Source organism: Nyctereutes procyonoides, unplaced genomic scaffold (assembly GCF_905146905.1).
Source record: "Nyctereutes procyonoides isolate TBG_1078 unplaced genomic scaffold, NYPRO_anot_genome, whole genome shotgun sequence".
In the NCBI taxonomy this organism is placed as follows: domain Eukaryota; kingdom Metazoa; phylum Chordata; class Mammalia; order Carnivora; family Canidae; genus Nyctereutes; species Nyctereutes procyonoides.
The window spans coordinates 49,290,766-49,305,215 of NW_026575135.1; the positions used below are offsets into that span (position 1 = coordinate 49,290,766).

Here is a 14,450-nt window from a genome sequence, read left to right on the forward strand (position 1 = left end):
GCAGTTGTGGAAGGGCTCCATGGATATAGCCCTGCGTGCCAGCCAGTCAGGCCTGGTGGCTATAGCATGGCAGGCAGCACTTTGTGCCCGGAGGGTCTCATCCTCTGCTTGGCTGTGGCCATGCCCCTTCCCTGGAGCTCCCTGACCGTCCCCCAGGCAGGTTCTGGCTCTAGCATGCTTCCTATCTGTTCCTGATCTTGGCATCGGATAGGGTCTCTCTCAGCTCTAGCCAGACAGGTGTACTGTTTTATCTGCTCGTGGCTCATTGGTTTTTGCTTAGACCATCCACTTTCCTAAAGCAGAGCAAAAAGCATCCAGGCATAGGGAATCAGTCTCCTTCCGTGTTTGGCCTTGCTGGGCCAGGGGCCGCTTGAAGGACTCACTTTGCATAATGAGCCATCTCTCAAGGTGTGCTTTCACATCTTGGCCACAATTAGGCGGTATTATTACCTTTGCAATCAGTTTAAAATATTCTAATGCAGACACCTGCTTTTATGACAGAAAGGCTTTGTATTTAAAGCCATGATTTTCCCCAAGAAATTTGTAGAAATGGCCAGCGTAGTTGACCTGGAAAAGTGACACGGAGTCCAGAAGCATGCCTCACATGCCATCCAAGTTACACGGTCAGTTGAAATCATGAGAAAATATTCAGTTCTTGAGACTTGCTCAGACCTTTTGTTGACATCAAAGGGAATATAGCACATGAAATTAAAGTCCAGGAACTTGTCTTTGGCTCCAGTCCTTTCTGTCAGACACACATCCTAAGCTTCCAAAGACTTCCATGTATGAAAAAGAGCATGTCTACGTAGAAAATATTTCAAAAGATCCCACATTGTCATAGGATGGGAGGCTGGCCTCTGTATGTGAAGAAGGCACAATTAGAAGGACGGATATTGTTTTTTTTTTTTCTCCATTGGTGAGGATGGGTTCCACCAGGATTAATTCTTCTCATGACCTTGTGACCAGCAGAATGTGTGGGTAACATGCTTGCGTCTAGGGCTGAGAGCATCTTGGCTATAGAGCTGAGAAACCAGGTGCTCAATTTTTTCCTGCCTAGCATCCTGTCCTTAACTTACACTCATTTAACACTGGCTGCTGAGTTTCAAACCACATAGTTCACAAGGTTAGGCTTGCATTAAAATTGTAGGTGGACAGAGATATGGCAAAGGGCTTGTTTTCAACTTTCCAGTGATATTTTATGGTGCTGCCCTTGGAGACTTCCTGACCAGCTGGGTGAGAAGGTCAGTCACGCCATAACATTAAAGCCAGGGCAAAGTGGGCCAATTCCTCAGAGTTAAGAATAATTTAATGCTGAATCCCCAGGATCCCGAGGAACCTGTTCATGTTTATTCATGCTCTGGAAAATGGAATCACTGCCCAAGAAGCAATATGTTGTGATTTTACTCTAAATCCAGTTTCCTAAAAATCTATTTAAGGGCTTAGGTGAACTCAACAAGGATCTAATAAAGCCAGGTAATTGAACAACACAGAGGCCGATAAAACTCATGGGAGATCATGTCGGAGATAAACTGCAGCAGGAGACAGCGTGGACAATAATTTAAACTAATTGTGCACTTTGATGTAAATGAACTTCTCAGGAAGAGAAATGGAGGCCTCATTGTAGGCAGCTCTCTGAAAACCGTCTGTGGCATGCAGAGCACCTGCCCAAAACACATAGGGCAAACGATTTGGGCTCTGGTGGGGAGCAGATGAACAGAGGAGTTGCATGAGCCATGAGGTGGTACAGGGCTGACAAACACGGCGGAAGCCTCTTCTCTTTGCAAACCGGTTGTGTGGACAGGGTGGGTGTGCTAGGGGACAGCACGGGTGGGTGAATGCTGAGCTCAGGGTAGGGTGGGGAGGACATGGGGAACAGGAAGGAAGGAAAGGTTATTAAAAGTGGAGGCTAGTGTAACCATGAATAAGTGAGTGGCCTAGACTCTGGGAATCTCAAAGTCATGAGGCGTCCAGGCTCAAAGCAGAAATTGAAACAAGCAGCATGCAAGAAATACATGGTTTTGAATTGACCAGATGGGCCAGCCTCTGTGATGTCATTGTCACACACCCAGAACAAATGGTACAAAGCTACGTGTATGCCTGCCGTTAATTCTAACAGTTGAAGGGCCAGTCTGCTTTTAACTTTGGCGAGTGTTGGGAAACTGGAACTGTACGCCTCTACATGTCTCCGCCTGGAAGGAATGTTGACAGTTGAAATTATCAGCTGTTACAAACACAGAGCCTTCATCACAAGTGAGGGCGGCAAGGCATCACCTGGAGTATAATTGATAGCAAATGCACCTTGCACTTAGAAGGTGTCTCAGTTTATCTGTCAAACCAAGAAGAGCAGCGTTGTTTCCGTATTAGGCTGAAATGTTTTTACTATGCCTGGTGTTTAATCCATACAGTTTGAAAGACAAGAATTTGAAAAGTAAATTTATATTTTTTATTTCAGATGAATGTCTGTTTTGGGGAAAGATTTCTAAGCCATGTGTGCACTTTCCTTTGTGTTTTAGGAGGTGGGGAGAAAAGCAGATTTTTGTGCAGTTATGTGAGAAGCTTTCTGAAATCTGACCTTTGTTTTCTATTTTTTTTCCTTATATAGGATGATTATTTCAGAAACTGGAATCCCAACAAGCCCTTTGACCAAGGTAAAGAATGCATTATTCCTTGTCGTGTGTATTCTGTGGGCAATGCAGTCTCATTTTTCCTTCCTTGTGTGCTGAGTTACTGTTTCTGAGAAGGCCAGAGCTGTCTTATTTAACGGACTTGGAGGCCTGAGATGACTATGATGATAGAAATTATTTTGTCAGTTTGCTCATTTGTCTGAGATTGTGCAAGACAAAATCCTAAAAATGCAACGAATTGACTATAGTCATTGGATGTTTTGTTTTTGTTTTTCTTAAACACGAACCCAACAAAAGAGTAAAATGCTTGTCACTGTAACCTGGTGAGTTGTCAGGTTGAATCCAGTGATTTCTTTCGTGGAACAGACTGCCTGGAAATGCTGTGCAATTGACATGAGCTATAAAAATGAAACTTTCTTTCTGGAAACAGGTTAGTCCCAGGAGGCTTTCAAGGGCACTAATATTTCATTTGCTAAATAACTTCTTCATGGTTTCTAAATAGAAGCTTGTTTCTGAGTCCGCTCACTGACCACTTGGGTGTAAGCTGGGTCCTCAGAGGGCTCTTTGTGCTCACACCAGCAAGCATGAAGCCTGTCTCCTGATGGCCATCATAAATCAGTCCCAGTGAGCTCATGTGCGTTATTTAAGACACACTGAGGACCTGCCGTGAATCACGTCCCTGCTCCTATTGTTCCATGTGTGGCTGCTGTTGCTGCAGAACCGGCCTGTGAAAATGATGCTAGATTGTACTTGAAGTACGTGTATGCAGTTAATACTGAAACCTGGACAAAAAAGATGACTGACCGCATATCAAAGGTTCACATTTCTGAGGATGAGCTTCAGTACTGTGGCTTAAGTATTTGATGTGATCATGGTGGTCACCCTGACAAAGAGAAATCAAAGAAGGCATTGACATGTAACATGGTAGCAGGGGCCCCCTCCTATTCTGTCCTCTGTTACTTTAATGGGTCCCACTGTCCCTGGAATCTGGGTTTTTTAAATAAACAAAACTGGTATTAAAATTTCTACATATGCATTTTAGGTTCTGCCTCCAAGTAGGACATATTTTATTCATTCATCCATGCATTCATTCATTCTCAGATGTTGCATACCTACTGTGTACACAAGCACCAAGCCAGGATCCAGGAATAAAACAAAAAAAGCTGTGGTGCCCACCCTGAAGGAGCTCAGAGTAGAGTGCCAGGACGTAACCCAGTCAGTAGTTTCATTGGGATATGTTGAGGGCTGTGATGCAGGTATATGCAGGGGAAGGTGTTGGATCGATAGGTGGGGAACATACTGTATGTTGCATGTGTCTCAGGAGCAGGTGCCAGGGAAGGCTCTCCTTTGGAGATCGGTCTAGGCTTCTTCATATCTTAGCTGTCTCCAAGAGCCTTTGCAACTTTACCAATGACTGAGCCATCACAATAAACTACTTTAAAGCGGGATCCCTGGGTGGTGCAGCGGTTTGGCGCCTGCCTTTGGCCTGGGGCGCGATCCTGGAGACCCTGGATCGAATCCCACATCGGGCTCCCGGTGCATGGAGCCTGCTTCTCCCTCTGCCTGTGTCTCTGCCTCTCTCTCTCTGTGACTATCATAAATAAATAAAAAAAAAAATTAAAAAAAATGTAAATATTATAAAAAAAATTAAAAAAAATAAACTACATTAAAGCATGAGAGGATGTTTATAATTTAATTTAGAAGTTTTCCATTGAAAATGGTTGAAATTTCTAAACATTTCTTTTGAAAGGGTATGCCTTCATGCCTTCATTTCAGAAGAATGCTCAGATACAGAGAAACACATTCTCTGTCCGTGCCTGACAAATGAGCCCTTCTATAAACGTTCCCACCAGGATTTTGCCTATGAAGGCGCTTCAACTGATGGTGGCAGTGAACTCATTGTTTCCAAGCTTGAACCAGAAATAGGTTCTTGTCCTTTGAGGATCAGATGTTATCTAAGTAACTGCCAGATTTATCTTTCCCCCAAGACTTGCAAACAAATACTAAAACTTTACCAGGGGAAGACATTTTCATTTTTACTAATAAACATTGGAAAAGATAATACTTGCAGGTGGGCCTCATTGGCCTCTTGGGGAGGTCCCTGATAACTTCCCTTGATTTGGGGGTTTATACAGATACTTTGAGCATCAAAAAGAGCATGGTATTTACATCTGCTGAACCAGAAAGTCCAAAGAGGGATTTTTCTCTCCTAGGAATGACGACAAGCATATCCAGCAGATTCCCACCCCTGCTCCCTCTCTTTCTAGCTCTGCAGGCTTGAAAACTGGATCTGCTTAGATAAATCTTCCTTCGATAAAACCTCATGACTTTATGGGGCATAATTGAGGACCTTAGCCGAGGAGCCCCACTTTGTAGTTCAGGTGTAGCCGCTGTTGGCTATTTATATACAAAGGCATGGGGAGAGTGGCAGGGCTGAGAATAGCCTTCACTTAAAATATCAGCCCCAGCAGATGTCATCAATTACATCGTGTGCTGCTCAATAAAAATGGGAGGTTACTATATCAGTGCTGACACCGCTTGGTGAAATATAAACCATTGGCATGGAAGATGTAGAGCATTTCATCTTCCAGATAATAGGAGAATTGCTGAACTCCGGTGAAAGTTGTCAGCTGCAGAGAGAAGTCATTTCCCCTCCTGAGCTGAAAAAGAAGCCAACATGGCTCAAGTGGGTTTGTGGTTGGGGAAAATTTGAGTTTGTAGAAATTGAACGTGTTGAAAAACCTTGCGGGGTTTCACATGAAAATTATGCACTGGCACAGGGTGAGGTGGTGGGGGGCGATGGACGGGGGCTTTGTGTTGGCACTGGGGTGAGGTGGCCTTCAAATGTAGAGGAGAAGGGGGAGGGAAGGTGGGCCACGAGGGATTCTGGGAGAGTATAGCCAGAAGGGTGGGTTCGAGGCAGGTCTTCGGACACTTACTACCAATCAGTGACGCTTGAACTTTGTTTTCTCAGCAGTGGGGAACTGTAGGAAGGTTTTAAGCAAAGGAGTGACGTGATGAAGGCAGCGTTTTAGAGGACTTGGTTTGGTGACTCAGCATCTGTGAGAGGAACCCAAGGCACATCTGCTAAATGACGTCCATCCTGCAGGACCGTTGCATGACTCGTCCATTGCACCTTTCAGTGCCTCAGAGCTCTGAGCTTTGGTTGTCACAGATGGTGAGCCTCAGCATTCAGTTCCGGAGCTGGATCTCTGGAATGCCCGTGGAGCTTTGGATTCCCTTAAGTGTTGGCTCGAATAGTTAGGACACTCACAGTATTCTAGAAGTAGTTCCTTGGCTGTAATTATACTCGCCTTCAGGATACTTACCGAACTTTGGACAACAGGGCCTCATAGGGGAAGCACTTATAGTGTAATTGACTCCAAGGCCTTTAGAAGAAAAGTGCCTCCCTTGGTGGTCTCCTTCCAGGAGATGGAACATGCCTTTAACTTGTTATCTTTAAGCGAATCATTAATGTTTCTGTCAGTGGAGTATAATAGCCATCAACCTCAGGCTTTTCTAAGAATTCTTTGTGGAGATTTGGGTAAAGTAGTATATCCTTTTTTTAGTTGTTATAACAATTTGATGCCACATCTCCTCACAGAAGAGGCAGAGAGGGGTTCAGAATTGAAGAGAATGATTACTCATTCAGGTGAGACATTGCCTTTGTGAAGTTCCACAAAGCCCGACGGCCTGCGGGGAGAGCTGGGCAGGCTGCCCAGTTGGAGAGGCCATGGGCTGTTGCAAACGGTTCTTGTCCTGTGTGGGCAGGGGTGGAGGCCCTGGGGTGGACCTCTGCAAGAGGCCAGCTGAGGCTGCAGGGCTCTGGCACAATCCCAGGTTTTGGGTGGTCTCTGCCCTTTGAGCCTATTCCATCACTCCACCCCTAACCAACCTGGGAGCCCATAGTGGGTGTTGAGCAGGGAAGGGTTTATGTTTCCAAAAGTAGTATCTGGTCCAGCAAAGTGCTTCTCCAAGAAAACTGTCCCTGGTCCAATAAGTTTAGAGCACATATGAACTCCTGTCTTCTGGAGATTCACAGGGCTCAGTAGCGATTGAAAAGCTCAGAAAAGGCTTTTAGTAAAGAAGCCCATTTAACTAAGCATTTTTCTCAATTTGCTTTTGACCACATATTTGTTTTTTCACCCCACACTTAACAGGTGCCTAGAGAAAGTAGAGTGTTCTGTGGGATGCACTCTGGTAAGTGCAGCGTGGGGACTTGGGGTTTGCAGTCAGGTTCTCCACATTTGAAACTTGACTATGCCAGCTACTACTGAGCAATTCTGGGCAACTTGTTTAACTTCTCTGCTCTGAAGGCTTCCAATCTGGCAATGGTACCGGGAAAGGCACTGGGAGGATTGAATGAGTTAATGTCTGGCATACAGTAAGTGCTCCATAAATGCTGCTTCAGCAAATAATTGATCTTTTTCAGTGCCTCTTCTTCCTCTTTGCCTGTGTCTCCCTGTTGCTTCCTTCCTTTTCCACTGAGTTTTTATTTCTTTCTTCATTTCTTCCCTTCTGGAGGCCTTCAGAGTTGCAATGCTCTGAAGCTCTCAGGGCAAATCGGAGTTGGCCTGCTTCATACTAGGTGGGTGGGGCATTGCACTGGTGCACCCCCGATTCTCGTTTTGGGGGCTGAAGAAGTTAAGGCTTTTAGTGTATTCCTTCTTTCCTTTCTCCCGCCTGTCCACAGTTATCAAATGTTCCTCCTTTCAGCCTGCTGTGCTGGTTAACAGGGACCATGTTAAGAAAGGCCTCTCTGTGGGATGCTCCCACTTATCAGCCAGTCATAGCCATCTATCTAAGGTCTGAAGCTTAGGGTGTAAGGACTGAGAAGGGGATGCTGAGGGCCGGCAGCACCAGGAGCTGCTGGTGGGCATGGGTCGGGTGAGGGGTGTTGGTCTGGGAAACTGGGAAATCCATAAGGTGTCAAAGAGATAATTTACTGAACCTTGGTATTGTGTTAAAAGAATAAAAGGTGTTGCTTTGTGTCATGGAATAGAGGATGAACAAGAAGCAAAATGAATTCTGAAAAGTTGTTTCAAAGCTCCTTGACTGGCCTTTTTTGGAAAAAGAAATTTGAAGCTTTAATCACAAAGTTTTTGTTGAAGGAAAGGTGTCATTGCTGCTGTTTTTGCATTGGGACATTGGGAAGGTCATCTATGTGTATAACCAATACCTTACTTTAGAAGAGAATTCCGATTACTTGAAGAAGACCTAGAGTGATGGAACACTAATTACTTTAGGTTCTCTCCTGTGGCCATGGTCCACTGAGGAAAGAACCCACCGATTTATTTGGGTTATGATGTTCTGCTTGATGAGACAGGCCTTTCTAGCACAAATGGCTGAAGGGAGATGGATCATGGAACTTTTTGAACCAAGTGAGTTCCTTTAATGTGAAATAAATGAATGTTTTAGATGGAGTGTATAGCTGTTGGTTTTAAGGATAATGTTTTTCCTCTGTAGTGAATACTAATCGTTCTTCCCGAGCAGCTTGGCTGTGACTAAATCTCCACCGATGCCGGTGATCTTCAGAGCAGAATATGAACTTGTAGGAATTGATCTCCAGATAAAAATAAAGCTCAGAAAGTCAGGGGCTCTCTTCACTCATGCTGTTCACTTGAATTGAAGCAAAGAAGAAAACCCTTGCCCTTTGACTTCCAATCTATTATACTAAGATCCCAACATGCTCAAATTCTGACCAAAGCCTTGAACTGTTTTGAAGCAAAAATTCTAAAACTCAAAAGGAGAGAGTCCTTCCCATGTTCCAGCTGTGTTTCTGGAACCAGAGCCCTGTGGATCATGGCAGCATCCACATTTTGTCCTAGTTCTAAATGGTGCTCTGAAGGAGGCAAGATTGCTTATTTATAAAATGATTCTTCAGAAGGGATTTTTTTTCCTCTAGATTAATCTGAAGTTTTACATGCTAGGCTTAAAAGAAATCTTGAATCCCCGCTGCTTTCCTCTTGATGTGGAATTTAACCTCACCCCAAAAAGAGCCTCTGATTTGCATTCATAGGGCCTTGAACATTTCTCAGTGTTTAAGGATCTATTCACCTTATCTGATCGCTTGGGCTGCTGATTTTCAGAGGCAGCTGGCCTGGTTTGTGGGAAGCATCTTAATAATTTTCTCCTGGTTCTCTCATGCCTGGTCTGCTTGGTTTCTGCCTACCTCTGCCTTTCTACATCGCGTCATGATGACACTTTGGCCTGAGTGGCAGTTCCTCTCACCATTTCCCACCCCAGACCTCCCTGCTCTGCCCCAGCCCCATTAGCTTCTCTCCCTTTGCTGTCCCTTCTTCTCTCTTTCTGGATTATGATGATAAAATAGTTACTGGTTTTTAAATTTTTGTAGTATTGATTTTTAAGTGTCCAAAGTCAGTTCTGTCAGAGAAGAAACAGAAAGCTGTTAATTCAAATCTTGGTATGCTCCGTTTTTTTTTTTTTTTTTTTTTTTTTACTCAGCCTATCTGCTTTGAAGTTTAGATCAAGTTAAAACTTTCATCTCTGGGTACCTTTGCCTGTTTGCTTATTTTAAAGAAATCAAAACATCAGATAAGAGATTGAAATCCAATGGGTGCCCCGTCTTGGTCCTTTCCTTAAGTGCCACATCATTAAGGGACTTTTCTGTCCAGGTTCTTACACTTTTATGTCACATGGATGTGTCTACAAACAAGATGTTACATGTTGTGCCATAGAAGTAAATGTTTCCTTCTCTAACCTGTTTATTTCATTGAAAATTGTTTCTGAGGGTTTTTGGTTCGTAGCTGTAGATCTAGTTAATGCCTTCCTATTGTTACATTGCATTATATTAATACGCTTCCATTTATCCGCTATTCCCCCATTGGTGGGCATTGATGTTGACTCTATTTGTTTTGCCATCGGGCTGCTTTTTCTAAGTATTTTAACACACGCTGCCAACTGATTCTGCCCTGAAGGTGCTTGTCCTGGAGAGCCTGGGATCCCAGGAAGGGGTTGACATGGGTCATGACTCTGCCACTATTTAAATGTGTTAAATTCAGGCAACACACACAGCCTTTCTGAATTTCACTTAGCCTATTTCTTTTTTTTTTTTTAAGATTTTATTTATTTATTAGAGACACAGAGAAAGAGAGGCAGAGACACAGGCAGAGGGAGAAGCAGGCTCCATGCAGGGAGCCCGATATGGGACTCGATCCCGGGTCTCCAGGATCACGCCCTGGGCCGAAGGTGGCACTAAACCTCTGAGCCACCCGGGCTGCCCCACTTAGCCTATTTCTGAAATACACAGGGGGTTCCCAAAGTCCTCTCCATTCATGGTCTTTAAGCTCTCATGGTTTCAGGCAGCATAGAGTCTGTATATGTTTTTCTCATAAAGGAAGGAAAAATGAAAAATCTGAAGCCTGATGCTCTTGTTTCAAAGGTTACAGTTGAACCAATGAGGTATGAATATAGCTGCGATAAAACCAGTGGAATTAAATGGGGCTTTAAACCATCAGGGATGAGGAGGGAGACTCAGAGTAAAAAGAAAAAAGGCCAAAGTGCAAGGTACTTCTTGGTCTTCTCATGAACTCTTGTGGGCCCCAAAAGGAGTGGAGGAAGAGCAGGGTTTCAAGGGTTCTGGTGCCAGGCACAGTTCCCCCATTAGCTTGCTGCATGCATTGGAGTAACCTCAGCTGTAAAGTGAGGCCTGCAGGGGCACTTGGGAGGCTCAGTGGTTGGGTATCTGCCTTTGGTCCAGGGCATGACCCCGGGGCCCTGGGATCGAGTCCTGCATCAGCTCCCTGTGAGGAGCCTGCTTCTACCTTTGCCTGTGTCTCTGCCTGTCCCTCTGTATCTTTCATGAATACATAAATAAAATCTTTAAAAAAAAGTGGGGTCAGCGGTACCAGTCCCGTGGGGCATTAATGGAAACTAAATGGTATCGTGCTGCAGAGCCACGAGCCACTGAACGGCTTGTGCACACTCACTTCAGTTTGCTGTCAGCTGATGGCATCAGCTGGCACTGTGGGGGCCCCACTTCCTGCCCATGGCTCTGTCCGTGTTCTGTGCTCGCCTCCCCCTGCCTTCGCTAGGGGCTCCCAAAACCCTGGGCCTCCCGAACTGAGCCATTCTGGTGGCATGTGCTCTACCCTCCGGGTGGAACAACAGAGTCATGCAGGGTAGTCACATTCCCCTTGCACTTATGAGGCTCTGCGGCTTCCCGTTACTGTGTTTAAGAGGTTGCTTCAGCACGGACAAATCCATTTTAAAGACATGTTTATTACTTTTCCCCAAACTCATAAAATGTAGTGTTAGTTTTATAAAAATAGGGAGAAAAAAATCCTTCCTGCTATTCGACCTGCTAGAACAACGGCCCCTGAATTAATTATAGTGTATTTGTTGAGTCCTAATGAAAAAACCCTAGTTTGGGGAAATTCTCAATAGGGAAAAAATGTCAGCAGAATTTTAAAATCAATCAATAATGCTGTTTAAATTTTCCTCATTTGAGACTGTAGAGTGGATTAGAGCATTTTCATAGCTCGGAGTTGGCTGCTGGCAGGGGGTGGGGGGAATGCTGCTGGAATCACCCAGGTCCCCCAGGCCCCAAGCCTGACATGGAGACTTTCTTCCTGCTGCTGAGGTCTTCAGTTGAGTTACTAGCAGTTCATTGCTGGGTGCCTGTCTGATGTCCATCCTGCCCCGATCGCCACGCAGGATGAGAGGGGTGTGCTGTACTGGAAAGGTCCTTATTTCTTGTGGGGTTTGATTCCCAACTCTTGCCTTTAGTCGCTGTGTGTGCTGAGGCAAGTTCTTACATTCTCTGAGCCCGTTTCCCCTTCTCTGTAAAATACAAATTGACATTTACTGCTCCTAAGAGCCGTCAAAGTCCTGCTATAGGGCCCAGCCCGTCTCGCCCCAAGGATCATGATAAAGGCAACAAAGCTGTGGTAAAAGACGCAGGGCCAAGGTTTTCTTCTGGAGTCTCAGATGTGGACGGCTCTTTGAGGTCCTTGGTACGTCCACTTAGCTGATGCAGTGCACTCGTGGTAGATCAGTGAATTGTTGAGTTGAGTGCTTGCCTGAGGACCTGGTAGGTGCCTGGTGGGTTCTTCACAAGGAACTGTGAGAGGGAGTGCCAGGGAGGCTCTCCACAGGGCTCTGGAGTCTGTGTGGTCGAGAGCGGGACACATGGGCAATGAAATATGCCTGAGGATATGTCGGGGGCACCCTGGGTGCTCTGGTGAGGGCCCAGCAAGTGGTTTCTGGAGACTCAGGGAAGGGATCTTGGGAGGTGCGCTGGGAGCCTCTCGAGGCTGAGTAGATGTCTGGAGAGAGGCACGGGGAGGTGAGCAGCATCTGATGGGAGGAAGTGCTTCCTGAGAGGTGGGCATTCACTTGCTACAGAAGTGCAGTTTATGAGATTGCTTCTTTTAAAAAACCCATTTATTAGGAGCTTTGAGGAGTATGTAAGCTTTATTGGGCTGTTCATTCTTTACCGATTTGTCTCTCAAGATCCCTCTGGTGGGCCCCTTGAAATATCCCCAGAGCCATGATTGTGAACAGGTAGAGGCCATCTGCGCAGGAACAGGGAGAGAACAGGGCTCGGGTGCGCCAGCACCAACTCCATCTCCAGAGAGCGCCCATGACGCTGACCGGCCCAGCCCGAGGTGCTCAGAGGACCGGGGACCCAGTGGTGACAGCACTTCTCATTTCTCAAGGGAAGCAGGAGATGAAGAAGTTTTGACCTGTGTGAGACCCAGTTCTTCAGTGTTTGCAAGACCGTTATCAAACAGAAAAACGCCTGTGAGAGGGCAGTGTGTCTTTGGGTTTCTTGTCTGAGCTTCTCCCTGTGAGGGAATCTGGGGGCCTCCTTGTCAGACCTCGTCTTTAGCCTGTGGTATGTATGCTCTGGAGGCTCATGAGTCCTCGGAGTCCCCCCGACCTGAAGGCAGCGCCCAGCAGAGCTGAGGACATACCGCCTGAGTGGAAGTCATCCATGCCCAGGCTGCACTTGGACGCAGTGAGGCCTGAAGCCACATGTAATGAGAGGGGGGCCTGATGGAAGCCCGAGCCCAGGCAGAGTGCTGGCTTATTACTGCTGTTCCTCTGCGGCCTCCCACACCGCCTTTGGATGGATTGTTTTAATCTTGAGAAGAAGGAAACCTGCCCCTGCCCACATGCGAGCACACCGTTCATATAATACAGGTGCCTCGGGGATTCTGAAACCCAAACCACTCCCCAGAGAGCTGTGGGGAAGCCCGTGTGAATCAGGAGGGACTTACTTAGGTGCTGAGGCTCCCTGCTCTGGGGAGGGTGAGGGCAGCATCATGGGCCCTGGCAGCCTGGCCTGGAGGGGCCACTGCAGGAGATGGGTGCCGTGTTCAGAAGCTGGCCCTGCACTGCTCCTATTCTTTTGTGGCCACGGAAGAATGCTAGAAAGGGACAGAGAAAGTGGACAACATCAGAGGCATCAGAGGCACTCACTTTCAGGGAAAGAAGATCCCAGTGAGGTAAAGGATTGTCCTTCTGAGCCCATGGATGCCCTGGTCTGGCCCAGGGTCAGTGTCATCCATGAGCCTTTGCTCACATTCTAGTCCAGCCCCTTCTCTTCTTAATGACTTCACGACACACATAAAGGTACTTGTTTTCCTCCTGTATTCACTTCGGGTCCATGAATGCTCACTTACCTTACAAGAGTTTACTGGAAACATCACTCAGCCACCCTCAGATCTGTAACCAAAAATAGCATGATATGGTGCATGATAGCGTGCATGATAGCATGATACTTTGTTTTCTAAAATATTATTTTCCCTGTCCCCCTTCTCAAAATGTAACTTTCAGGAATATATTGGTCTCAGGCAGAAAATGAGTAGATGGGCAATATTTGGATATAAGAAAACATGTAAGTAAATAAAGCCGCAGCAAGGGTGCTGCTCAAAATACATGCATGACACATTTCTGTGCACTTCTAGAGCTGGCCCTAGAGCTTCCTTACAACCAGAGTAAGAGAGGAAACATGGTGCCCATGAGGTGAAAATAAGGCAGCGGTTCAGGACGTACTTAAGGGGTTCCGTTAGTGAGGCCAGAATTGCCTTCCTCCACCCAAGTTGTCTAAACGGGAGTATCAGGGTTGGCGACGCTCTTGGCTTGGCCGTGTCCGACGGGAGATGCCACAGTCACTTCTTAGGACTGCTCCCTCCTAGGTCTCTCCGGGCACACAGATGGCTGGCTACCAAAGCGCAGTTCTGTAAGTTCATTCAGTGATAAGCCGGAATAATGCAGGGTACACAGTCTTCTCAAGGTCTGGCTTGACACACGGATAAAGTTGATGACATCAGGAAGAATGGATGCCCTGTGTCTCCATCAGGGAAGACTCTGTTTTGTTTTTGGTAACTGATTAGCATTGGAACTGAAGAGTTCTGGTGCCAATTAGCAGATCTCTGCTGCCAATTAGCAGAAGCAAATGGATCTCTTCTTATCAGCCAAGTGGCAGGTAAAGCCAGTGTCCTTGGCCAGAAATTCAGAATTCAGAATCCAAGAATTCCAGAATTCCAAGCTGGGATTTTGATACCTGAATGGATAGTCACCTTCCTCTATGCCGAGACTGTAGATCAACTGAAACCCATGGCAGATGGGCGATTATGAACTCCAGTGTTCTTCCCCACACCCCACTGCAAGCCCAGGTGGTTACAAAGGTATCACATGGGAGCTTAACGATGTAATCTGAGTTTGGCATGCGTGGGAAACACTTCCGTACATGTATACATGTTCATCCCGGCTTCTCAGATGTGTCCAGATGCTGATATGCTTAGTAAAATTCACAGTTTATTTGATATTGACCCCACTTCTGTGAATGGATTCTGT

General features: G+C 46.0%; 1 protein-coding gene across 1 annotated transcript in view; it reads left to right on the forward strand.

The window, feature by feature from the left end:
- Positions 1-14,450, forward strand: part of SPOCK1 (SPARC (osteonectin), cwcv and kazal like domains proteoglycan 1) — a 487,945-nt gene that overhangs the window by 217,418 nt on the left and 256,077 nt on the right. The window contains exon 3 of the mRNA XM_055302768.1: positions 2,603-2,648. Within this exon, the coding sequence (XP_055158743.1) occupies positions 2,603-2,648 (46 nt within the window). The remainder of the gene's footprint in view (positions 1-2,602; positions 2,649-14,450) is intronic.